At 35.5% G+C, this 25,386-nt stretch overlaps 1 protein-coding gene across 1 annotated transcript in view; it reads left to right on the top strand.

The window, feature by feature from the left end:
- The window catches only part of VEGFC (vascular endothelial growth factor C), an 80,061-nt gene extending 62,139 nt beyond the window's left edge, over positions 1-17,922 (top strand). Inside the window, exons 4-7 of the mRNA XM_082315529.1 lie at positions 7,952-8,103; positions 12,165-12,274; positions 12,528-12,858; positions 17,420-17,922. Coding sequence (XP_082171655.1) covers positions 7,952-8,103; positions 12,165-12,274; positions 12,528-12,858; positions 17,420-17,534 — 708 coding nt within the window. The 3' untranslated portion in view covers positions 17,535-17,922. The remainder of the gene's footprint in view (positions 1-7,951; positions 8,104-12,164; positions 12,275-12,527; positions 12,859-17,419) is intronic.
- Positions 17,923-25,386: the final 7,464 nt, after the last annotated feature.

Below are 25,386 nucleotides of genomic sequence, written 5' to 3'. Positions count from 1 at the left end.
CTTCCTCTTGGCTGGCAGGATGGACAGTTTTTGTCTTCTTTCAGCTCATTTGATGTAAAGGTCCTAAATCTTCTTGTTTCATGGTTACAGTAATAGTCCTTCAAGGGAAAACATCTTTCTAAGCAGTTTGAAACTAGATTTAGAGGGGCTTTTCTCACGGGAAACAAGCTAACAGCTTGAAATTGTTTGCCATATTTGAGATGTACATGATGTTCCTTTACACAATTTGGAGATGCATATGTCACAAGAATTTTCAGTCATTTTGAACTTTACCATTTATGCCTTTTCCCATGCATTTTTCTATGTTAGGCTGATGATTGTAATGATATAGTAGGCACTATTAATAGTGGAAGATATATCACTATAAATTCCAAGTGTGTTTTGTCAAAATTTCCAGGAAAAAAGTGATTAAAATATAAGAAGACAGAATCAGGAACACAAGCGTAGTAAACAGATATGAAGTATATTATATTAGATAAGTTACCTGTTGTTGCATTGTGCGTAAGCCTTGAAATACTGTTTTTTCAAAAAAGTTAGTAAAATAAATAATGATAACGTACCATTTTTCAAATAGCTTATTTACATTCTTTCCAGTATAGAGATGTTTAGAGTTTTGAAATCAAACAGTCTTATATCCTTAGCTTGAAAATCTCTCTAGACACTTTGTGCTCTGTTACACTAGTTATATTTGGCCAGCCTTACTGACACTTTAGGAAGTGCAAAGATCTCAAGTGATGGAAACTAAAAGTCAATCAATTTAAGGGAAACTTGCCGAAATAAACTACAGTCCATCAGAAGAACATAGTGTGGTTACTGTAAATCTGGGAAAAAAAGCATATGTAAATCCTATATTTGAAAAGTATCTAGAATGATAAAGTTCCCTCATCCTGATATGAAAATAAGAGTTTTGATTATTTTATATTTCAGAAGTCAGTGATCATCATAATTTAATGTGTGCTGATACAATGGATATTGGCACATATGATGATAGTGCTGAATAAATTAATTTAGCCACTGAAGCAAAGAAATACTTTGTATAGAAATCAAGAGTTTTTCTGGACAGTGTGGCATGAAGTCCTTCTAGCCTAAAGAAGGAGCTATCAATGCAGTGAATCAAAAATGCATGCCTTCCTAAGGATCAGTGAGGAGGAATATATGGGAATATTTTTTTTTCCCCCCAGGAATTCTGATAGCACTTTTGGTCAAGCATTCAGTGATTCCTGTCTGCTGCTAGGTTATTTTCTTTTAAAGGTGAAAATCATGCTGAGCTCTAGGTTGTGGACCAGACTCTGGCCCCACCCTTGTTTCTCTTCTTCACTCCAGCTCTATAAATGGCTAAAGGAAGAGCACTGGCCGTGTGGGAACTGAAAAGAGCCTACTACAGGGTGGTCTATGGGACCACGCAGCTCTGGCCTGGAAGCTCTTGCAAGGGTGGCTGAAGAAATAACAAGGTTGGGAAGAAGGCGGACTGTTGCACTTGGCATCACAGTGACTGCAGATCGTGGAGTGCCAAAGGCCAAGTCTGGTTGGGTAGAGCAATTCAGAGACACCTTTGCTCAGTGTCCCCTTGCTGTGCTTCTCACCTGAGAAGTACAGTACAGAGCATATGCACTGATCTTCAAGGATTTAAAAAATTGAAGTGTAAAAGAATGAAAATCCAGGAAAAAAATGGTTTGTAGTTGCACACATGATTATAAAAGTGATCTAATTATTTGCTTACCTTTGTATTAGTCTAAAAAGTTCTTTAATTATATACCTGTCTGTACTGGGAGGCAGAAAATGCAAGCATAGGAAGCTGACATTCAGGTCTGTAGGATATGCTGCCTTTTAATTTTGGCTGGTGTAGTGGAACGAAGGTTAAGTATTAAGCCTAAAATACACCTTATTACAGATTGTGTAATCCAAATGTATGAAGAAAAAAGAACTTTCTTCATTTTTGAAGATGAACATTTCAACTTTGACTAGGCTGAAAGACAGATATAAAGTCATCTTGATAATAGTGAGTGGGACAGAAAATATCCTTAAAAAATAATAATAAAAAAAAAAAGTCCTGCCACCAAAAATTTTTTTTTAAAAATCCATATAGTACCAATGACTGTCATGGTTTCAAGACAAAATTTCTATTTAAGCAATTTACTGTACAAGACTTTTGAATTTTTTCATGACACAGAAAAATGGGGAATAAACATTTATAGTCACACACAGCCTTGTTCAATGATAAGCAACTCTAGCTTAAGCAGCCTAATATTAAGATTATCCAACATACTCCGTTATAAACTCTATTGTCATTCTCAGCCTAACTTTGCTATTCTTTAACAATAGGGATTGAAATTTTCTCTGCCAGCTACCTGACTCAGCTTGATGTATTGTTTTTACTTTTTAGTTTTTTTGCTGTAATACTTCAGCAAAACTGGTGATTCTGCTTTGTCTTAGACCAGAGTGAGAGAGAAGTGTATATGGCTTTATCATTAAAACAAAGATTTGGATTTTTTTTTTTTTCCACTGAAAAAAAATTTCATGTTCCCTTATATTAGGTAAAGGATATGACATTTGTTTGTTTGTATTAAGAATGTGTGTTTTGTTATCTTTGAGACAGTCTGCATACTTTTAAGTGTTAAAAAAAAAGACCTAGGAAGCAAATGGAATTGTTGGGAGGCTTGGATATATTTGTCACTAGAACACTTTATAACTTGGGAGCTGAACAAAAATCTGATGCAGTTTCAGATCTAGGCACTTAAAACCCATCTTCTCGGGAGATCCTGTCGTTGATACACCCACCTTTATCATGTTGGGAAGGAAGGAACCTGGTTGATCCAAAAGTATGTAGGACAAGATGTTCATGTGCCAGAATGCTAAAAATTATGCTGAGGAGCCCAAAAGAGGGAAGGGAAATCAAGCTTCGTGGGCTGGCTGGCTGAAAGGGAAACTTTGGCTGGGCTGAAATGAGGCAAGGTTGGCATGGAGAATCATCATATTGGGTGAAGGTCTAAGGAGATAAGGGCTGAACACATTGCTTTAAAAAGAAATATTAGAAATGGTGAGAAATGGAAGACCTGCAAGCTGGGTTTCTGTGACAAAACAGCCTTAGACTGGCTGAATGGCACGTGTTAAGTTTTTGTGAAACGTATTAATTATGTATGTTTTTCAACTGTTCTTCAGTTATGTAGAGCTTTCATTAGTATGTGTTATACACTCTGATTAATAGTATGTAACTGACGTGTTTATGATGTTAGCTCATATGGAAGAGGCTAGGACAGAGCTTGGTAATTTGGAGGGCGCGAGTTGTTGTTCTGTTATGTATAATACTCTTCAGTTATGCTATCTCATATTGCTTTAGTTGTTGTTTTCCACTGGTTTCCTGACCTCAGTGCAGTGTTGGTAGCACAAACCTACAGGACAGCATGGGCAAGTTGAGTCTAATTTTTTCTTTTAACTTTTGAGTATTTGCCTCTAACTCTAGCAATGCTCATTTAATGTACTTTAATTTCCTGTTTAATGTACTATAATTACTAACATTTTTCTCAGAAGTGCAAACAACAAAAGCTCTTTTCTGAAAAAACTTCCCTAATCCCTACTACTGTCAGATCTCGTGGTGTTCTGGGGACTGGAGCTTGTTCTTTGCAGTCTTTGGTCCTGAATGTCTGTCTTTAGGCCTTGGCCCTTGAACAGCCCTGAAGGAAATGTCTTTTCCCTATTGCCTGTGGCATGAATTACTCCAATTTTTACTATGACTTGAAATTGGGAAGGGAGAGAAGATTTGGGCCTCTAAGAATACAGTAAAACTAATCCTTTACTGAATGAGGGATGGGACAGAAATATAAGCCATCTGATCTCCAAGAAGAGGTACCTATGTGGGCAATGTGGGTACCAGCAATGGTACCCACAACCAGCAATGTTGCCAGAAAAGAAGGGAGTCAAGAACCAGCCTCATACACAGACGTTATGGTTCATTTCTCATAGAAATATCTGTTCTAGATACTGACATTTGGCTGTTACGTGTTGCCAAACATGCCCTGTAGTGACAACAGATGAGCAAGAAATAAATTGCAGATGCTAACAAAACCAGAAAGCATTCCAGAAGGTCAGATCTTACCTAATTTGAAATGATTTATTAAGATGATAATTTAAACCCAGCTTATGTATATTGAGAATTTATTCACTTACACTTAAATAGCTTCATTGAATTTAGAGATGTTGCTATCACAGCTGAGAGCAGAATGTAGATTTTCTTTAGAATGGATCTTAGTTCAAAGTGCCAGAGATTATTGAAACAGGATTATTCTGAGTATTAAATAAATTTTCCGTAACAGACTACTTTGCAAGAATTTATTTCTTGTGAAATCTCTTCTTGATATATTTTCATTCTCAGAAGAGAAGAATAAATATCTCCTTTTTCAGTATGCATCAGAATCAAGTATCCTAATAGCATGTGCAGACAAATAAAACGTGTAGGAAGAACAAATCAATACTTCCAACCCCAATATTGCACTTCCATCATTTCCATTAAGGAAAATAGATCTGGTTTATATTCTTTTTCAAAATGCTAGTTGATGTATCATTTTAAGCCCTTTCCAAAAGTGAGGACTAGAAATGTAATACCTAATATAATATAATTTAATAGAATCTGTAACATAAATAGCTGGCTTTGGTTTTTTTACTTTATGTATAAACAGTAGCTACTAGTGGGTGATGTGAAATACATTGCTGCTAAAAGAATTTAGTTGAACAAACTGAAGGTAATTCAATGAGGTCAGGGAAGCTAGGCTACCTTTACATTGTTGAACTGGGCTTTTTTTGCATTGCACCACTGAAGTGTCGCTGGGAATAGTTGTTAGCAATATTCACCTCTAAACTGATACCTTGCACAGTTTAAACGGAAGGGTAAATGTAGATTAAGATAATTCATGTTCACCATCATTTCCGCTCACGGTTGGTACGTCTCAAGTGTTTTAGTGAAATATCTCTCGGTGTACTCCTGACGCCGAGCAGGAGGACAGTTGGGCTGACAGGAATCTCTTTCAGGTGGTTTGGAATGGTAGCAATTACAGCTACACTGCCATCTCCAGCGGTCTGGAGTCTGCTACGCTTTGCAGTATGGCAAATCAATCTACTCGAAGAACAGAGGAAGAAGAGAACATGCCCTTTCTTCTAGTCAGCTGCAGTTTGGTCCGTGCGAAGAATCACGCTTCTCTTCAGTTACTAAGTTTTATCAGTTCTCCCTATAGCAGGTTTTTACTGCAGCTTCAGAAAAGCAAGTTCATACTGGCATAAGAGAGCAGAGAAAACAGAAGGTTCTCTCTACACGTGTAATATTGTAATTAAGTCCATACTTTTTGTTTTGTCACTCAATTCATATATGTGTTTTAGGAATCAGTTTTCTTACAATATATTTAACATAGTGAAGGCTTTCACATCTGTAGATTCTTAGCTGTCCAGATTTTCAGACATCTCAACAGTTGTGCTGTCCTTCTGAAAGCACAACTTGTTTAAAAAAAGATACAAGTCTCGCGTATGTAAGCGAGTTTTGCCATCTGTGTAAAGATCAGTATTTAAAAAACAGATGCGCAAAGAACTCGGCATATATTTTCTCAAATGTGTACTGTATGCAGGAATGAAAGCTATTTTTCATAAACATGGTCCTTTCTGTCTCTACACCACCACCTTCCTCCTCTCCAATTACCTAGTTAGATTGTGCATTATAACAAAACCTACGATGGCCTTCAAACAGGCGGATATTTTAAAAAGAAATGAATCAGTACAAAAAGCTATTTTCATATAAAATATTAGTATGAAAATGATAGCTCTGTGTTATGATTACTGCTCGTTTTGGATGAGACATCTTGATAAGAATGCCTTTTGTGATTAATTTAAAGGAACTTTTATAATAGATAAGGGTAAAGGAGCCAATATTGGTTTGTAAGCCAAAAAGCATTAGAAGTATAATAAAAAGTTGATTAGAAAGCCTGTTTCCAGAAGTCTGTGTTGAACTCAGTGGAAACCCTGGAGGTATGTCTGGTGATAATTACGTTTGAGAGAAGCAGACACCGATTTAGGCATTCATTTTATTGATAGCAAACTTTAAACTAAACATGGGCTAGTGCCCTTATCTTATTAATGACTCAAGACCAAAATTTTAAGAAATGTTATTTATTTTGCAGCTGGAGCAAGAATCCAAATGTTAATACGCTTTGGCTAGAAGCCTCTAACAAGAGAAGCTCTTTCCATGGTAGCTCCCTAAATGGATAGTTTTTTTCATCAGTATTTGGAAGATGCAGGAAACTTATTTTCCGTTTTGGTTTTCCCGCTACAAAAGTAAACATATACCAGTTTGCATTTTTAGATTTTAGTGGGAAAAAAACCCCACATTTAAAATTAATGTAAGGGATGTGGTACTTTTTGCAGCAAAAATAATATCATTGTAATCTTCCGTAATAGAATAAAATGCAAATATCATACTTTTGACATATCAGTTCTTCTGTCATGACACCCCCAACGTTAAACTCTTTTAAAGATCCGGTCGCTAAATAATGCCAAAATTTGTTTTGTAAAATAGATAATATCTATCAGGGTTGATGATGCTTTATGCAGTTTAGGTTTAAGTTGCATAGGTTAGGTATATCAATAGCAAGAGCTTTATTGTCAGCTGCACAAGTGCCCTTTGACCTTGTGGGCCCTTGGTGAATACATCCCAACTGCTGCACCCGCATGCTTGTCAGTACCCAGGCTCGCTTGCGTACCTCAGTGCAAGGTACTGTGTTCAGGACGTCCTGTAGATGTACTTGGTATTCGGAATCATTTAAAATTACCAGTATTTTCATTACATTTGCATGCTCCCTACAGGCTACACTATAAAGTTATGGATTATAAAAAAGCATTTCAAATAGATTTCAGCTAAAAATTAAAGTCTTGTTATACAGTCTCATCAACTGAAACTGGAATAATAACCAATGACCATGTTTTTAAAGGTAGTAAAGTCCCCAGAAGATGCAGAAATATTTTTAAACATATTTGGAAAACTGACTAAACACCTAAAAGGCAACAGTGCACTATTATCCTATTAAAAATACTACCAAAAAGTAGTTTTTAAGACTTTGACCTAAAGCATTTGTCCTAACTTTTCAGGAGACTATTGAGATTTGAGTGTTACAGTGAATCCTTAATTTGATAAAGTGCATGTCCTGAATTGAATACTGAAATGAATCTCACTATTGTCTGTTATCACATGTTCAGTTTTTCCACAAGGTATCGCTGAAGTTGTCCTCTTCCACCAGTCAGACTACATTTCCCACTAAAATTAGGATTTTATTAATTCACATACATGATTATTTTATTAATAGTGAATATTTCTTAATATCCTGAAAAAAATTTAATAGTTCACGATGCATTCCGTTAGGGTAACCTTATAATTTGCATTGATACAAATACTGGAAAGTCAAAAATACAGTATGCTGTGGTTCAAAACTTTTTCATCCAAAACGTTTTGATGTAAGTCCAATATACTGCTGTTTTACACAAGCTCTTGTAATTGTGCAACTGGTGTGTTAGGTTGTAGCTTACCCCCTTTTTAAATTCTTCTTGTTTTCCAACTTTTTTGAAGCACTTTCCAAATGTTACGGTTTAGATTTTTTAAAACGCTGCCAATTTGAAGTCGTTTCCTCTAGAAAAATGAGGTTTTTGTACATTTTCCTCTTCTAACAATGTTAGTTTAAATGTTATAGTAAGTAAAAAGGCACGTAACAGGGTTTAACACTAAAAATGACATAGCTATTGTATTCACTTTGCACATAATGATTATTTAGCCATATAATTGAATACTTCATTGAACGATGGTAGAGAACAAAAACCCAAACTTAAATTCCTTATAGCTTTTTTTGTACGTCCTTATATTATTTTTAGTTGTACTGATACTGATCTATAAAAAAAGTTCTTTGCTTTGCTTTCCCTTTTGTAGTTGTTTGAGATCACAGTGCCTCTCTCTCACGGCCCCAAACCTGTAACCGTCAGTTTTGCCAATCACACGTCCTGCCGATGCATGTCGAAGTTGGATGTTTACAGACAAGTTCATTCTATCATAAGACGTTCCTTGCCAGCAACACAAACTCAGTAAGTATGAGACTTGTCTTTCCTTTCACATTATGAGCAAGCCTGTATAATTAGATTTAAAACATTGCTGGAAGCTTTCACAATTAAGATAGGTGAACTTATACACGTTAGTATTAGTAGTAGCAGAATACGTTTTGTAAAGGAGCTAATATTGCTTTACATGGAGAGAATGTTACTAAAGTAATTAGCACAGTTATTGTTTAGCCAGTGGATAAACCGGGGTAGGTCATTTAAAAATGAAGAATAATTTTGGTTTGGGGTTTTGCTTCATAGAAAGAGCTACAATGCAATTGAGGCTTAAAGGAAACATCAAAAAAATCAACTCTAAAAAACAAAAAGTAATTATAAAAGCTATCCAAAAATACTTACTTTTGCAGATAAGGAGTAGACAACATTTCTCAAACTGTATTTTCCTATTTAAGAAGTTGTTAAAAAAAGGATTGCTTTTAGGGAATCTCTGACTACAAATCATCTTCGACATCTTCATATGCCAGAAGTGAAAATAAAACAGAATGGGAAGGGGAAATAAAGGGTTAATTGACAGTCCCACAGAATTAGCATGTTGATTTGTTTGGTGATTTTGAATGAAAAAAGTCACAGAAGAAATCTGTGCAATTGTTATTAAAACACTTGAAGAACTCCTTCCCTTCATTTTAGGGGACTGAGTGATGATTTCATGATGTGTAAATATTTAGTAGGCCAAAAATACATAACAGACTAACAGTTGCTTTATGGAAGAACCAATGACTAGAAGCTGAACCGGAATTAACTGTAGACATTTTTAATAAGGCGAGTGAATGGTGCAAAATGCCCCGAGATGCAAGCTAGGTCGTCTTCTCTCTATTTTCAGTCAAAGTCTGGATGTCTTCTGACGTCTTCCAGCTAAACACAGATTATACTTGATTTGAATTGGAATTATTGAATTTGTTCATCAAAACATGGGTCATAAACAGTGAACTAGAAAAATAGTAAGAAATAAATCTATTAATAGTTTAATTAATTGCATGATTAATAAATTATAAAAAAAACAAAACCCAAGAGTCAATAATAAAGTCAAATTATGCTGACTGTTGGCAGCTTCTCAGTGCTTCCAGATTAACTGCAGTTGTAATTACCATTGCAAGAGTTTATTCTAGCCAGGAAACAGCTACCTGTAGTTAGCAGGAAGTAGCTGTACAGATACAAGACTTTGACCAGCACTCACAGGTAGCTAGCTGGCTGTCCTGTGAGTAAGCAATCGTTTCAACAAAGGTAAGACAGAGTAGTACTAGATCAGAATACATACAGGCCTTCTCTGCTGTTAAGTACCGTCTTTAAGTTTAAAATCTATGGCTTTTTACAAGAAAATAAATTTAAAAAAAACCCAAACAAACACAAGCTGAGAGCTTCTAGATTCTAGAAAGGAAAGTAAAGATCTTTGCATGTTCATGGTGGGTGCCTGGATGCTTTTCAGAATCCCACTGGGTTTTTTTAATTTGTACTAAAGTTCTCAATTTCTTTTCAACTTCTTATTTTTCCTTAACGTTTTTATTTATAGGTTTGAATGCTAGTGAAACTGTTGTAAAGCCAAAACTTGGAAATGTACTTTCTTGTCACTGTAGCAGGTCTGCATGTATGCGTGTATTTATGTACGTGCTCATTTTAACAGAAATACAGTAATGACTTTCTTATGTATTACTGAAAAGAAAAGCCTAAGAGTATAATCTCTGGTTTTAGGGTAGTAACACTTAGGATCTAATAGAATTCAAGGCTGGATTATGCCACAATGCACAGGCACATGTTAGAAAGAAGAGAGATATGACATGTAAGATAGAATACAAATAGTTGATCTTTTTTTATATAAAATATATTTTCTGCACAACTTTATCCTGATAATTAAGGTCTAGATCTTTGCTTGTTCTCCCAGTTTTTTTCCTTTTTTTCCTTCTAAAAAGTAATACCTACCTCTACATACTTGCAGAGCTGAGGCATGTCAGTTCATGTTAACCAGTGTTTCAGAATACCTCCTGGATTAATGGTATCTTAAGTTGTACTCTTCTCTGTTTATATAAAATGTCATCAAGACATGCAACATATAGAATGTCATCAAGACGTTAGAAAATTGTCACTTTATTTTAGAAGTTTAGTGATTGGGGGGCGGGGGGGCAGGGGGCCTTCAATATACATAATTCAGATCCAAGTCTCTGTGACGATGTTTTTGGCCCATGGTTTGTAGGTAGGTGCTTATGGAGCTGATAAGCATATTTTGGATGTATTGTACACATTAAATGTTTCCTCCTCTTGTGCTTTATCTGTCCTGACACTGACAGGTAACAAGTTAGCATGCTGGGGTTTTTTTGGTTTGTTTTTTTTTTTTAAGTTAGGTTGAGTTGACAATGATTTGGAAAGACGCAGTGAAATTTTCTGCAAAGTGGTTTTGCCTCTGATATTTTTTTCTAGCCTTCCTGAACTTTTGTAAAATGTTACAATAAGTCATTTTAAAATTTCAGCCATATCCCCCAGTAATTTTCTGTACAACCAGAGTAGAATTTGTAAACAAGCAGTTCCAGTTCCTTTTGCTGGGTGGCTCCCACCCTGATGCTGAAATACGTATTGTTCTCTTCAGGTTCTGGTAACTTGGGTTTTGTATCAACTTTATCTTCTTATGGGTTCATGTGCACTCGGTGTTTTCTTCATACGGTCACCTTGGCTTCCTTCTGTAGTTAAACACTCCCAGCTAGAGCCAGGCTGTTCCAGGTGTGAGTTGGTTTTGTTTTTTTTTTTTTAATAAAACAGAGTACAATAATACCTCTGTAAATTATCCGTACTATTTCTCAAGCAGAATCAGGAGGCAGGCAAAAGGACATATGTGCCAAGTGAGGGAGCGAGAGTGAGATCATTAGCAGAATGAAATCAGGAAACACCAGCTTGATAAAACATGAGGCGATGCGGGGTGATGTTAAACTACAGCAATCTTTACAAGCAAGGAGTCGTTTAATGTGGTGAAGGGGAGTGGTGTACCTGAATGATGATCACAGAAGAATGTCCCAGCACCTGCATTTTTGAATGCATGAGTAATGGTGCTCAGGGGAATGAAAAGTGCTTAAAATGTGTAATGTATGTTCTGTCTTAACAGATGAGGATTTTAGAAATACTATAGAAACAATGAATAAATGACACAGCCTGGATGCATGAAGTAAGGCATGACTTGTTAAAAGTTGTAATGCCACGTGTGGTGATAAAGAAATTGCAAGCAAGGAAGATCAAATAATGCACAAATATTTTATCTGTGGTGTACCTACTAGTTAAGTTCAGTCATCCTTTAAAAAGAGTCCAACTGCTGTTAGGATTTTTTGCTTTCTTTGCTTACACTACCTTGGCTGCAAAACTCTAGCAGGTAAAGAGCATTAAGCTGTTAAATTGTTTATTGTGTTTCATTTCTAAAGTGAAGAGGCATCACTGCTGAAGTCCAAATCTTCAGATTCAAGAAAGCTGTCCAGGATTTGAGTGGCTGATGAGAAAGAGTCAGTTGATGTCACATAACTCTCACATAAAGGGAAAAGGAATCTGATAATCTCATTTTGTTTTAGAAATGAGTTTGGTCTATGGCATTCATTCAGAAACTATTATCAGCTGTCTTTTGATGTCTATATGTGTGAAAATGTTTTTGTACTACAAAAAGCAATGTATAAAATTATGCCTGTTACCACCTATGAGGTATTTGGCACGCAAATATTTTTTTTTATACTGATCTATTTTGTACATGAGGCTTACATTCAAGGGTTAGATCTGTTTCCAAACTACATTAGGAAACTGTGTACAAACATCAGTTTCTAGAAGTTGGAGCTAAAACTTGAAATGTGAGAAGGTATCTTCAACAAGTGGTTGAGGATTCCTGTAGTGGGGAGAACCTGAATTAGTAACAGATTTGATAGGAGTTAAAAATAAGATTAGGGATGAGCTGAAGCTCTCTGAAAGGTTTTTGTAATGGAGGGAAACAAAAGAAATTAAGCACCTATAATAATTTTTTTTTTTTCTTGAGTTCTTATGGTAGTAAATCAACAGTGTATTTCATTCCATAGGTGTCATGTGGCAAACAAGACCTGTCCGAAAAATCATATCTGGAATAATCAAATTTGCAGATGTTTGGCACAGCACGATTTTGGTTTCTCTTCTCACCTTGGAGATTCTGGTAAGCGTTTTTGCTTAAACGATTAAATGTAGTTCCATGTCTTGATTTACCTAAAGGAGAAATTAAAAACCTGAAAAGTAAATAGAATGAATATTTATTCATACTGTTACTGATTGTTGCCTGTCTTTTGGCATATGTTTGTTCTTAAAACACCTTAAAATGTATGAATTCGATACCATTTCTTCCCTTAAAAATTCGGGATGGGTAGAGACCAAATTCTGATAATTGTGCAACTTCTCTGCTGTATTTCTAGACACATCTGAAGGATTCCATATTTGTGGACCAAACAAGGAGCTGGATGAAGAAACCTGTCAATGCGTCTGCAAAGGAGGCGTACGGCCCTCAAGCTGTGGACCTCACAAAGAATTAGACAGATCATCGTGTCAGTGCATGTGCAAAAACAAACTTCTCCCTGCTTCCTGTGGGCCCAACAAGGAATTTGATGAAGATAAGTGCCAGTGTGTATGTAAAAAGACCTGTCCTAAACATCAGCCGCTAAATCCTGCAAAATGCACCTGTGAATGTATAGAATCTCCCAATAAATGCTTCTTAAAAGGAAAAAGGTTCCATCACCAGACATGCAGGTAAAAACTCGGTCTTTAGCCCTTTCATTGTGTTTAAGGTATAAAGTTTTGGGTTGTGTCATTAGCTGTCTTGTTGGACTGCTTTGTAGCCTTAAGTAAATAGTAAGCTTCTCTTCAGTTTCATCTTCTATGACTTTTGTCATCTCTAAGAGGAAACTACTAGGCAGAAAGAGTATTTTAAAGCATGTTTAGTTTCTAGTACTCTTACTACTACTTTATGTGATTTATTTTTTTTTCCTTTGATGAAAATGAGATGTAAATTCAAGCTTCTTGGTTTTTTTATGCTACTTAAAATCGCACTCTATTTTTTCCAAGAACTGAATATTGCAATTCAAATAACTCAAATATTTCTAATTAGATTTCAGGGATTAGTTCTGGAGGATACTATCATTCATTTTCACTTCCTAAATTTTTGCATATCCTTCATTTCACTCAACTGATACTAAAGATTTACGAGTGCATAAAAAGTCTTATAGCTCTGGGTGATTTCTGTGAAAAGTAGAAACATACAACTATAAAACAGACCGCCCACATTCATCATTTAAAATGGGATTTGGTCAGGAAGAAAACTCTGCAGTTTCTTTATATATCACAGGACCTTTTCTTTCCACGACTGCTACACCCAGCGGTAGCAGTCTATATATAAAAATGTGAACGACTTCAGTTTCTGAGAAACAAACAATATTATTTCTGCTTTATATATTTTGTGAGGAAAGTTTTCCTGTAGAGTTAATTTGTTACAACAGAAACAACCCCATTTGGAGCAGAAAGATCACTTATTTATTAATATATGGGAATTATTTCTATTATATTAATCACAAATAACAATTCCAGAGACGTTCAGGCACTGGAAATGGAAAATAGAAAATTGGGTGGTAATTAATTGCCTACAAAAAGTAAAACTCATGTATTTTTTTTAATATAACATGTGATTAGTTGGCATAAATATATTGCCATATATATATATTAGTTCGTCTTGAATAAAGAACAAATGTCTAATATTAGGAATGAGACCTGTGTTGAAGTCTCTAAAATTAATAATAACTGACATTACCTGTTTTCCTATGTTTGACCTTTTGAGTGGAATAGAAGAGTTACTAGAAACATAAGAAATCATTTCTTCTCTATTGTTCAGTTTTTATTTCAATTTTGTGATTGCAGAGGGAAAAAAACCAACCTTATTACATGAGCTCTAGCACGTTACAAAGCCTTAGCACTACTCAAGTGTGCACTTCCAGCAGTGCTCCACATCTAAACTACGTGTATTTTAAAAGAACATTCACAGCTGGAAAAGTCAGGCATTTAAAATGCTAAGAAATGCCATAACAGGTATCTGATGCCACCTCTATCGATTTAAAGACTTAGTATTTGAAGGAAGGAATTGAGCTCAGCTTTTGTTGTGGTTGAATACAATAAAGAGTTTGAATCCATTTCTCACATCCAAGGACAGTGATATAGGATGCTTTTAGCTATTTCTCTTTTCTAAGCAGTTCATCTTTGTGCGGAGAAAGAGAGAAAGATTTGTATATGGTGTTACTCTATAGCTCTACAACCCGTAGCCCTGTAGATAGTAGAACTGTTAAGAAAAACAAGATGCAATCTTTCCTTCTTAAGAAAACACTCAGCAGAGGTTTCTCACATTTTTGGTGTGTCCGCAGGCTATCCGTAAAAGGAATAAAAACCCTGCAACATCCTGTTTGTCTTTTGAAAAAAAGATCCCTTGCCATTATGAAACCACGTAAATGAAAGTACCACCCTATAGCTTTGTGCAAGATGCCTGAGATCTAGACATGAGCAGACCCCTGTAGCTGTGTCCTAGACAGCTCCCCATGCAGGCAGTCCTTGCAGGTTCTGGTTTTGAAGCACCTGCATTTTTATGCACTGTACCTAAAATGCATCCGCCTTTTATGTTAGACCCTGCTCCAGAGGACAGGAATAAAAAGTCATTTAGAAAGAACAGGACAGGAAGAAGAAGGAAAAGAAAAAAAAACAAAAACAAAAACAAACCCAAAAAACCCACAAAACACCACCATAAAGCAGGTGTGATCATGCTGTTACCACCACTAAAAATAGCATTCCGACTTGAGTTTCATCTGTGCAGATGTTCGACTCTCCAAAATCTCAAACCTGAGCATTTGGTAGCAAAAATCACAATTACTGACCATAAAGAGAAAGCTGCCACTGACTCATCGAGCACTATACATATTGACTGCACATCTATCTTAGCTCCAGCATGCTCAGACTGTCCTCACCAAAACAGACATCTGTCACATAAAAGCACTCCATAAACAACACCCAGCCTAAATCTTTTAAAAGACCTGGTCTATTGTTCAGCAGAGTTTCCTAAGGAAACCACGTTTATATAGTTACAATGACTCTGCTACTATTCACCCTGTGCTATCGCCTCAAAAATTTATTTTGGTCAGTTTTGGCAGGGCCAGAGAAGTAGGCACCTCAGCTGCAAAGCATTATAGAGGAGGAGAGGGGCTTTCTTGCTCTGTTGAAATGTCCCAAATAAGGCTAAGACTGCAGTAACCCGACCTTGACTGCTGCTAGACACAAACTCACATGGGAGAGATGCTTTATAGTGCTGTCGACTGCAAGTTAAGCTGAAGTTCACAGTTCACTAGGAGGCAAGAATCCTAAACAAAGTGAACTCCTCATATTTAATGATTACATGACTGCTTTTAGTTTTGTGCAACATGTCATAGGTGGGTGGAAGAGTTTGGCTTTGTCTTTTTTTTTTCCTTATCTTTCCCCTATTTCATTCTACAGTCTTTCAGTACATGAAATAGTCTAACTTTCATGGCAGAGATGGGCAAAAGGGCAAGTGAGTTCAGTGTTTCATCCATTGCATCTCTATGGAGTACCTTTTTCCCAGAACAAACCTACTGCTGGTTGCCCATTTGCTCAGAGTATTAGATCCTTTGGCAAACATGCAAGACAGTAAAGTTCACTTGTTTTGTTTCTCAAGTGACATTGTGATTTATTTTTTTTTTTGCCTTTTACCACTGTTTCCAAACTTTATTGGGCAAAAGACTGGTAGGGCTTTGAGAGATTCCCATGAGCTGTTACACTGATCTCAAATATATTAAGTGGCACAAAATAATGTTACTCCCTTAATTACAGAGACCACACTGGTGAAATAATCTATGATTAATGACATTGAAAACGCTGAACAAGATGTGACTAGTTAATAAATGTCATGTTTGCAGTCTTCCTCATTCCTTATTGCTTTCCTCATAGCCAGGTTCATTGGTTGAACTAGCTGGCTTGAATTAGTGTAAGTGTAATCCAGACCTCATATCATAAACAAATTATTGCAAAGTAGTAACTTGGTATCCAAAACAAGCACACAACATATTAACTTATCTGCAACAATAATAAGAGTAGCCACAAGCCTGAAACAAGAATTGCCTAGGGAAGGGGATCGTGACATTGCCTTAATATAGCGTGCTGTAGTGTCTTTGAACTGAAGTAAGTATGAATTATAGTAATAGATCATAATATCAGTGTTTCACAAACAGGCACACGTTATTTAAATACAAGTTTTAAGTATAACTGTGTTGAAATTCGAAACATATATTTTGTCTTTTGACTCATTGCCAGCATCTGAAAAAAAACCCCAGACTTGTACTTTGTCTCCATTATACACCAGAAAGTATTCAGCATTGTTATTGTAAGGTTATTTTAGGTCAAGTTCTTGTTTTAATAGAAAAATAAAATAGGAAAAGGAAGAGTTCAGGGACAACCACAGATATTATCACTGTATAAGTTCTGTTTTTCAGTCAAGGAATCTGTGAAGAAAATTCCGCTGCTTCTTAGGTAGATGTGACTTGTGGCTTAATGCTCTATTTCTGTTAAACTTATTTTAATCAAATAGGAACTATTTCTGTTTTTTCCTTTAAGATTTATCATAAACATGCAGGCTCTGATCTTACTTCAGAATGCACATAGATGCAACATGAAGTGTTAGATATATCCCCACTGGCCTCAGAGAGTGGCTGTAGGAGTCTGCAACTTGAAAGGAAGTATGTTCTCATTTTCAAGGTCAGAGTCCCAGTGTAACGTATGTAGACAAATCTCTCTCGGGCTTATTGCATTAGTGAATCAGGTGAGAAACAGTCCTGGGTAAGAAGATGGTAGATCTGATTATCACTTGATTCTGGATTGCCACCTCAAACTGGCAGCATGCAGTAGGTCATACCAAGCCAATTTGAGTACAGAAAAATATTATTGTACTTTTAAGATTAAATTTAGAAAAGTACTACTCAAGACTAGAATGCAACTACAACCAGGCAATATGTTAAAAATATTCATGAGTATCTGTTACAATGGAATAGTTTCTCTTCAATAGCATTTATTATTCCTTCATTGTCTTTTGTGAAGAATAGTCTAATTAAAAGTAGTTGCAAGAACATAAACAGAAGTTCAAAGATATCTATTTGTAGGAATTAAATCACCCATTGAGAAGTGGCAATCTAAATGCACACAGATTTCTACTCTAGGTTAATAGAACTGATCATGTTATCTTAATGCCCACTTTTTTTCATTTCTTTAGTTGTTACAGACCGCCGTGTACAGTCCGAACGAAACGCTGTGATGCTGGATTTTATTTTAGTGAAGAAGTGTGCCGCTGTGTACCCACATATTGGAAAAGACCACTTATGAATTAGTGAAGAGAGCACTACTTGCTATTTTGGTGTACATTTTTCCATTAGAACAAAAGAACAACAGAAACTTTGCTAATATTTGGAATTAAATGTTCACCAGAGACCCTGTGGGGCTTTCAGAGACAGATGCATTGTGCTTTTCTCAAGATGTGGAAAGCAAATGTAGAAAATAACTGGGGTTCATGTTTTGTAAAGAACTCAATAAGGACTTATTTTCTGCCAATGACCAAACAGCCTAGGTTCTCCTTCTTGTGATTTTTTTTTTAAAGAGATAATGACTATATAATTTATTTCCACTAAAACCATTGTGCAGCATTTCTGTTTATAGCAGTAACAATTGTTAAAGCTCACTGTGATCAATATTTTTATATCATGCAAAGTATGTTTAAAATAAAATGGAAATTGTATTATGTAATGGTGAGAATGTTTAATCATCTGCCTAAAGAAAGGAACTACTATTCAGCTTCATTACCAGGGTTCTTAAAAGGGGGAAAGGCAATTAAGAGAAAGCACTTCTATGAAAGGAAGACTACAGACATTTTCTCGTACCTGTTGCACGTGTCATTTAAAATAGAAAGAGTTAGAAGAGTTTCACGACCCAGTGATATTTCTGTCTCTGGAACGAAACTAGCAAAGCAAGTACAATTAATAACTAACCAAAACAGTGGAGATCCTGTACGTTGCCCAAGGATAAGGACTACATTTCAAGGACAGCAGCAACTACTCACATTCCAATGTATTCACCTTTTATTTTATTTCTTGTTAGCATTCCTAAAGAATAATATAAAATAATGTCTACTGAAGGTTATTAGTAGGAAAGTGGAAATGCCAACTATGCTTTTTATTTAGCATTACAGGCTATATTGTAAAATTTACAACTACATAATTTGGAATGCTTTGATACACTTTTACTCTTTCATATAGTCAATTGGATATATTGGTCAAAAAATGTATGTGTGTGCAAAAATATTTTGAAGGAAAATAATACATTTTACATTCCAATGGGGACATGAAAGGACTTCCACCAGTCTGGTATGGATTGACATCATCTCTACATAAAAAATGGTCAGGATTTCTCTTTGTTAAAAAGAATGCAAAATCAAACACCTACGTCTCTAAAAAGAGGTAAGAGTTTTAACTTGCATGGGAAAAGCAACGTGCATAGAACAATCTATTCAAAATTAAAATGTTTCAGAAGTTGGAAGGAAGTCAGATTATAGAAACTTTATTGGGTGCAGAAGTGGAACAAGCAAAGCTGCAAAGCAAGAGTTTTGTGACAGGAGTGGGCAGATCTGCAAAAATAATTTTAGATGTCATTATTCTGCAGTGCTGGTTCTAAGCAGCTGTTCTTAAAAGGGTTATTAATTAAATAATATTATTTCTGATTATTTCCTAGAAAGCTGGTGATGGGGAGTTGCTTTTCTAGATTCTTGAATCTAGATATCAGAGTTCCTAAAACTGAGTGAAAGCTACTTTTAATTTCTCAGCCCCCATCATGAGTTGAGACAGTCTAACAAGTAGGCAGGATGGGAGTTCACACTTTCCATTGTATGTCTAGTGTCCTTAATGTTCTTCCTAAGAGGCCAGCTATTTGTTATCCAAATAGGATAATAGGATGAAGTTTAGGTACACAAATACTGAGAAATGTCTGTCTTTATTACTACATTGCCTCAGCAATCAAATGCAGGTGGAACTCTGGATAATGATTTAACATTGAAATACAACTTTATGCCAGTATAGCAACACACAATTCCCATCGGTTGGATTAGAAGGAATGAAAATCAACAGTGAATAAACTAGCAGTGTCAATCTAATAGCGAGAGGTTCATAGCCAAAATTTCATTCAATATTACTAGGGATCCAGGCATCCACTTCTATGTGTCAGCTGCTTGAAGGAAGCATAAAATATCTTAAGGAATCAATTAAAGAGCAAACTTTAATGAAGACTTGAAAAAAAACAAGCTGTAGGTGAAGCTCCCAAAATAAGCTTTTTAATTTCTATCCAAGCCCAATACAGAAGAGGGGCAGTGGAGGAAGGACAAACCAAATCTGAAACCAGGAAGAGATGCTAAGTAAGCCAGTATCTAACAGATAAAATATGTACGTGTGATTAAAAAGGAGAGCACAAGTAAAGACAGAGCAAAACTGCACTCCAACAAGTAATTGTATGTAGATTATAAAAAGTGCATGTTACAATACTGTGCAAATCAAAAACCTACTAAACTGAGCAACGCTCACTTTACATGTCTAAGCTATCTGAAAGGAGTTAATGAAAACAGAGCTAATAAAACCATTCTGGCCAAGCAGATACTTGGATTTCTACTGAGCGTGCTACACTCCAAAATCATAAAACCCATCAGGGTAGGGAAGGGTAGGCAGGGAGTTTGAAAATGAAAGCACTGAAGAGGAAGCTCCAACTTCATTACAAACATCAGTGTTCAATAGGAATGATTTTATCAAATGCATTTTTTTCAGTTTCTTAACTTTCCACACATTGACACTTTTGGACATAAATTATGTAAATCACTAGGTAAAACTAAGATTTAAAGAAAGCAAAGAGCTGGCTTCTAAAAGTTACTACAAATCAGGTTTATGTCTGAGCAAAGTGACTGGTCAACTGTTCTCAAAGGTATGCAGATGAGTAGAATAATATATGCAAGCAGTTGAGAGCATTTTCTGGTAATCAGGCTCTCCAATTCTGCTTTACATGAAAAGAGCGTTTTTTTAAAAATGCATTATACACAAGTACACAATAAATATCACAATCATTGTCGTTAGTATAGGCTACAGATTTCCTATTCTATGTGATAAAATGTGATTCTGTTTATCTCAGTACTGTCACAAAATCATCTATATTTAAGTGTTCACCTGTGGAGAAATATGGTGGTGGCATAACCTGCATAGCAGGTCTTCCTTGCATCTATTATATAAAGTAGCTGATAGATCTACACCATTTTCAGTTTTGAAGTGTTATTTTATTACAATCTCCTTGCAATTTGCATCTTCATTTCAAACCTTAATTTAGTATTCTTAAAATATATAAAAAAGAGACTATATAGCTTAAAAGAAGATCTAAAAATATAGGTGATAATCCTATATACAAGTTATTCTGCACGAACTCTGAATAAAAAGCTTATTTGTTATTTGTCTAAAACCCCTGTACCTTCTACAAAAAATACAAGGGGCGGGGGGAGAGCACGCATGTAACTGCAGTAAATCACATTTAATAGTAAACAGACTTATGTTTGCATTTCATCAGGAATTTACAACAGTTTCTGTACTCTTTCAATATTGTACTATATGGAGACCATAAATTACGCTGATCAACCCCCCTCTACCTGTATTAACAGAAGGACGTACTATTTACAGCATGAGTGGTGTTAGTCTGCTGACATGTTTGTTTAATTCATGTTGAACAAGTTGATAGTAAATCAATTCTCTTAGTTCTATTTGAAAGACCAGCATGAAATCTCACATATGTACCATATCATCTTGAAAGGGTTAGTGTTAGGATTGCTTTCAGTATTCTCATTTTCAGTCTTCAGATCTCAGTGACAACTCCAGATGCCCTTGAATTTTAACACCCCTCTCTGATTTTCTGGAAGTATAACTAGCTATCACATCTATGCCATAAGCTAGGAATGGAATAATTTATGCAGCCAGTAAGCTCATCAACAGATTAGCCTGAGGAATAGAATATATTCTTTTAAATATTACTTATATTTATATTTTATTTAAGAATATATTCTTTAAAGATTATTTAATTTATTAAATATTATTTAATTTTGCATTATTTGGAGGTACAAAAGGTTGCCCTCAAGTAGAAAAGTTAAAGCTGATAATCTCAGAATTTTCAGAACTTTCGTAATTTAGTCAGTATGATATAGTAATAATTTTTGATAGTCGATAATTTATTTAATAGCTTCCTTTTGTTTTCTTTCTCTTTTCCTTTCCTCTTTCAGATAAAACTTCTGGGAAAGAACACAGGACACCTTGTGATTGAGTGATGAAATACTAAGATCAAATGGACCAGGTATTTAATTTTTTTTAATATAATAAATGTGAAGGACTAATAAGGACTAATAAAATTAAGCCAGTTTAATGCAGGTTTAAGACTCCAGATTACACTAGAGTTCTTTAAAGCTCTGGATAGATCAAAACATTTTTATAGAATAACATAGCTAGATTTTCATGTCCAAATATTGTAATGGAATCTGAACAGTAGCAAACATTGAGAGGTCACCAATTGTACAATAGCACAGTTTCTAAAATTTCAGTAATTTATCATTATAAAAACGTATATTTTATCTATAGTCTGAAGCTATGAATCAGGGGATCTTACTTTAGCTTGAGAATGTATTAAATTACAAAACATAGCACATTCCAGAAAAAACAAACAAACAAACGAACTTAAAACACAGTGCTTTGCTCTTTTGTATAAGCGTTGCCACTTGTTGGCAAACCACTATGGAAATCTGTGAAAATTTTATATTACCATTTATTCCCTTTTCTTCTCAGCAAAACATTGTCATGAAAACAACATCTTGTAGATTCAGATATTTTTCCTGTGTAAGGGCACCGTATCCATTCCTGACAGACACTGACCTTTCAACTGAGTTTCAGCAAACTCTTTATCCATTTTCTACATTTATAATCAGCCATATGCGGTCACTGAACTCTTCCCCTTTGCCCCCTTTCTCATCTTAAATTACTTCTCTTAGATTTCTGGACCATATCTCAGTCTCCCCATAAGAATATCTCTATTTCCCTTTCAGCCTTTCTCACATATCACTGTTAACTCTAACCCTTCCATTTCCCTTTTAATCCAATCTCTCACTAAAAATGGCATTGCTTTCCTCTCTATTACCATTAAGACTTCTTTCCTCTCTCTACTTTAAATAATCATGCCAACATAGGGATTAATCTGTTTTTAGTCATCTAGTGATACTCTGAACTATACATATATGAAAGAACAAGTGTTAAAAAGAAGTCTGAAACTTCACATTCCAAGTGTGTGAATCCCATCTGCCCAAGCAAATAATAATGATAAAAAATATTTCAGTTGAGAGCCTCCCAAAGCAAACTTGCAAATAAAAATAACAGATGCAGAAATCACTCTAGCAAATTACACCTGAAACATAAAAGACAATTTATGATATCACCCTCCCCGTAAAAAACACAAGCTTTAATTCTGCTGGATGCTGGATACTGTCTCTGCAGTCTAACATTGCACTTGTGCAGTCCTCAATAATGTCCAGCGCAGCATTTTAGAACTAAATTCAACCTTGTGATTGAGTTTATGTTCATGTCTCATTCACACCATGTGTCAAAAATCAAGGGCAGGTAAGGAGACTTTTCAAACATACCACAAAAAACCTGAGGTCTGTGCTCTTCCTTAGCACAGGCATACCCACCTCTGTGCTAAGGACATCTTAGACAGGTGAAATGTGGTCACAGGATCCTTCCCAGAAGGATAATGCCATTTTTAAGGATAGGTAGTATTTGTAAGCTCAGGTTGCCTGCATAAGATGAATGTGCTTTTCACCAGCCTGCACTCTGTCCAGTGATTTGGACGCAGAGAGCTACTGAGTCACAGAACGCTTTAGGCTCAACTTAGTCCATGGGTTAACATCAAGGTCGATACTATATTGGTTTCAGTTGCTCCAATCAGTTTTTAATAAACCATTTAAGAGAGACTTATTTTAAAATACAGCAAATAACCTGTTACTGAAGCACTAAAATACTTTGGATTTGTATTTCTTTCAGAAAAAAAAAAATTAAAAAATCTAAACATCTGAGCAGACATGCTGCCTGGAAGCTTCTCTGGAATTAAACTAAAGTGAAAGTAAGGTAAGCTTAAAAAAGCAAAGACTGAAATATTTTTTTTGAGGCTAAATCAAGTCAGTTACATCCATTAGAAGAAGATGTAGTACTAACATTTACTTTCATTTTCAAACTATGAAAAAAATACAAATATATGCTTTATGTAGACCGTAAGCATTTATCAAAGGTAATTTCCAAAAATAAGAGAGTGAGTTTTCAAATGCATATTAAGTACCTATTAGTGTCATCTGGGGGGGAACTATAAAACTGTCTGGCAGCACTTTCATATATTTATTTGTAAGAATAGACAGTGCAGCGATGAGATGCTTTAATATTGCTGCAAGTATGTATGTAAAAATCAGTATTTTATTCTTTTGTAAGATTAATAGTAATGGGTTACACTTTAGAGAATCAAAGCATTAAAACTTCATCTATTCATTCAGTACATTACTGCGTTAGATTTATGCTGTATTAAGTTTACAAACATTCAGATTTTACAAATCTTTACAATCACGTCTTTAGCTATTGCAGATCTACCAGTTAACCTTTCCCTTTACTTTATTAGTTACTTGTCATTGTTCTTTAAAACATACAGGAAGTATATCTTATATTCTTTAGCTGTAGTTTATTTTGAAAAATACTTCCGAAATAACCATTTTTATTTTAGTAACTCTAACAATGATATGACAAAAAGCCCATAAATAACCAGCAGGTTAATAAAAGCTCCCCTTTCACAGCCCACAGTCCCAGTTCAGTTATTCACCAGCCAGGGCCCTGCAGAACACTGTGTGTGTGAGTTCCTAAACCAACATACTCTCTCTCAGTGGTTTCAAGTTGGGCATGCGCCTGCAGCCACCAGTGCTACCAAGATCCTGGCTTCTTCTGTGACTTACACATAGGGCAGCTTCTTGGACCTGCCTTCAGCTGAGACTGAAGATCGTCTGTATTAGGGAGCTTCTCAAACTCCCAGGAAGAAAAATCAATACTCAGGAAAGCAAAAATAAATAAATGACTAACTAAATAAATAATGCTCTTGGCCTCTGAGAAGAACATCAAGAAGGGGTTAGCTAAAGGCAAGTCAAAACCATTACGACTGCAGGAGACAGCTTGTTGCTGACATCACTGATTCCTTCTTCTGATTTAAATGGTATTATTCATTTTAATGGCATCACTGTAAGACTGTGATCAGTCTTCAGAGTAGCAAGGCCTGGTAAATGTCATCAAGCACTCCTATTCTTTACAGGTTGTTCTAACATTGACTGCTCAAGGAGCGAAGAACTACATATACTCATGAATATAGCATTATTCTACCTGAAAACTCTTTACATTTGCCAAATAGGTAACTATAGCTGTTAGAACACCGTAGCTTGAGAAGACATAATCCATAACTTTTGTTACTGTTTTTACACAAAATGAAGTGACACATATCTACTAGAATTCGTTAGCTTTTCAAGAAGGTGAGCAACACCGCAAAGCTCAAAGCATGCGTCATGGAAAAGGACTGAAAAAATAAGACAAAGAAGTTTAAACATACCACCATTAATGAAGTGTTAATTAAGATTAAGTGTATTTGAAACAACCCCCACTGACAGCAAAACTGTTTTAATAAGTTTCAGGAAGTTTTAAAACAGATAGTTTAGACCAAATTGTGATCTCTTAACTTACACTTAAATTGTTCCTGCTGTGGGAGTTTGCAACATAGTGAAATGCCATACCAAAAACTAGTTAAGTCTTAGAAATACGTATGAGTCAGCACTTCAAACTTCCTTATTTATCACTGAAAAATCTGTAAAAGGAAAACCAAAGGACGCATTAAGGAAAAGTATATAAGTGATTAGATCCATAATTGACTTTATAATCACTGTGCGTGGTACCTAAATCCTAAACTTAGACCCTAAAAATCCTCATTCATTTGCCCCCAATTCATAGGATGCAAGTTTACAAAGTAAGTGTCCCAAATGCCTATAGGGCAGCATAACTATATGCCTAAACTCCACCAAGATACATAAATTGATGACATTTCTGTTTACCC

This window comes from Platalea leucorodia, assembly GCF_965183815.1.
Source record: "Platalea leucorodia genome assembly, chromosome: 6".
NCBI lineage: Eukaryota > Metazoa > Chordata > Aves > Pelecaniformes > Threskiornithidae > Platalea > Platalea leucorodia.
The sequence above is the reverse complement of the archived record's forward strand: the minus strand, read 5'-3'. Positions and strand labels throughout refer to the sequence as shown.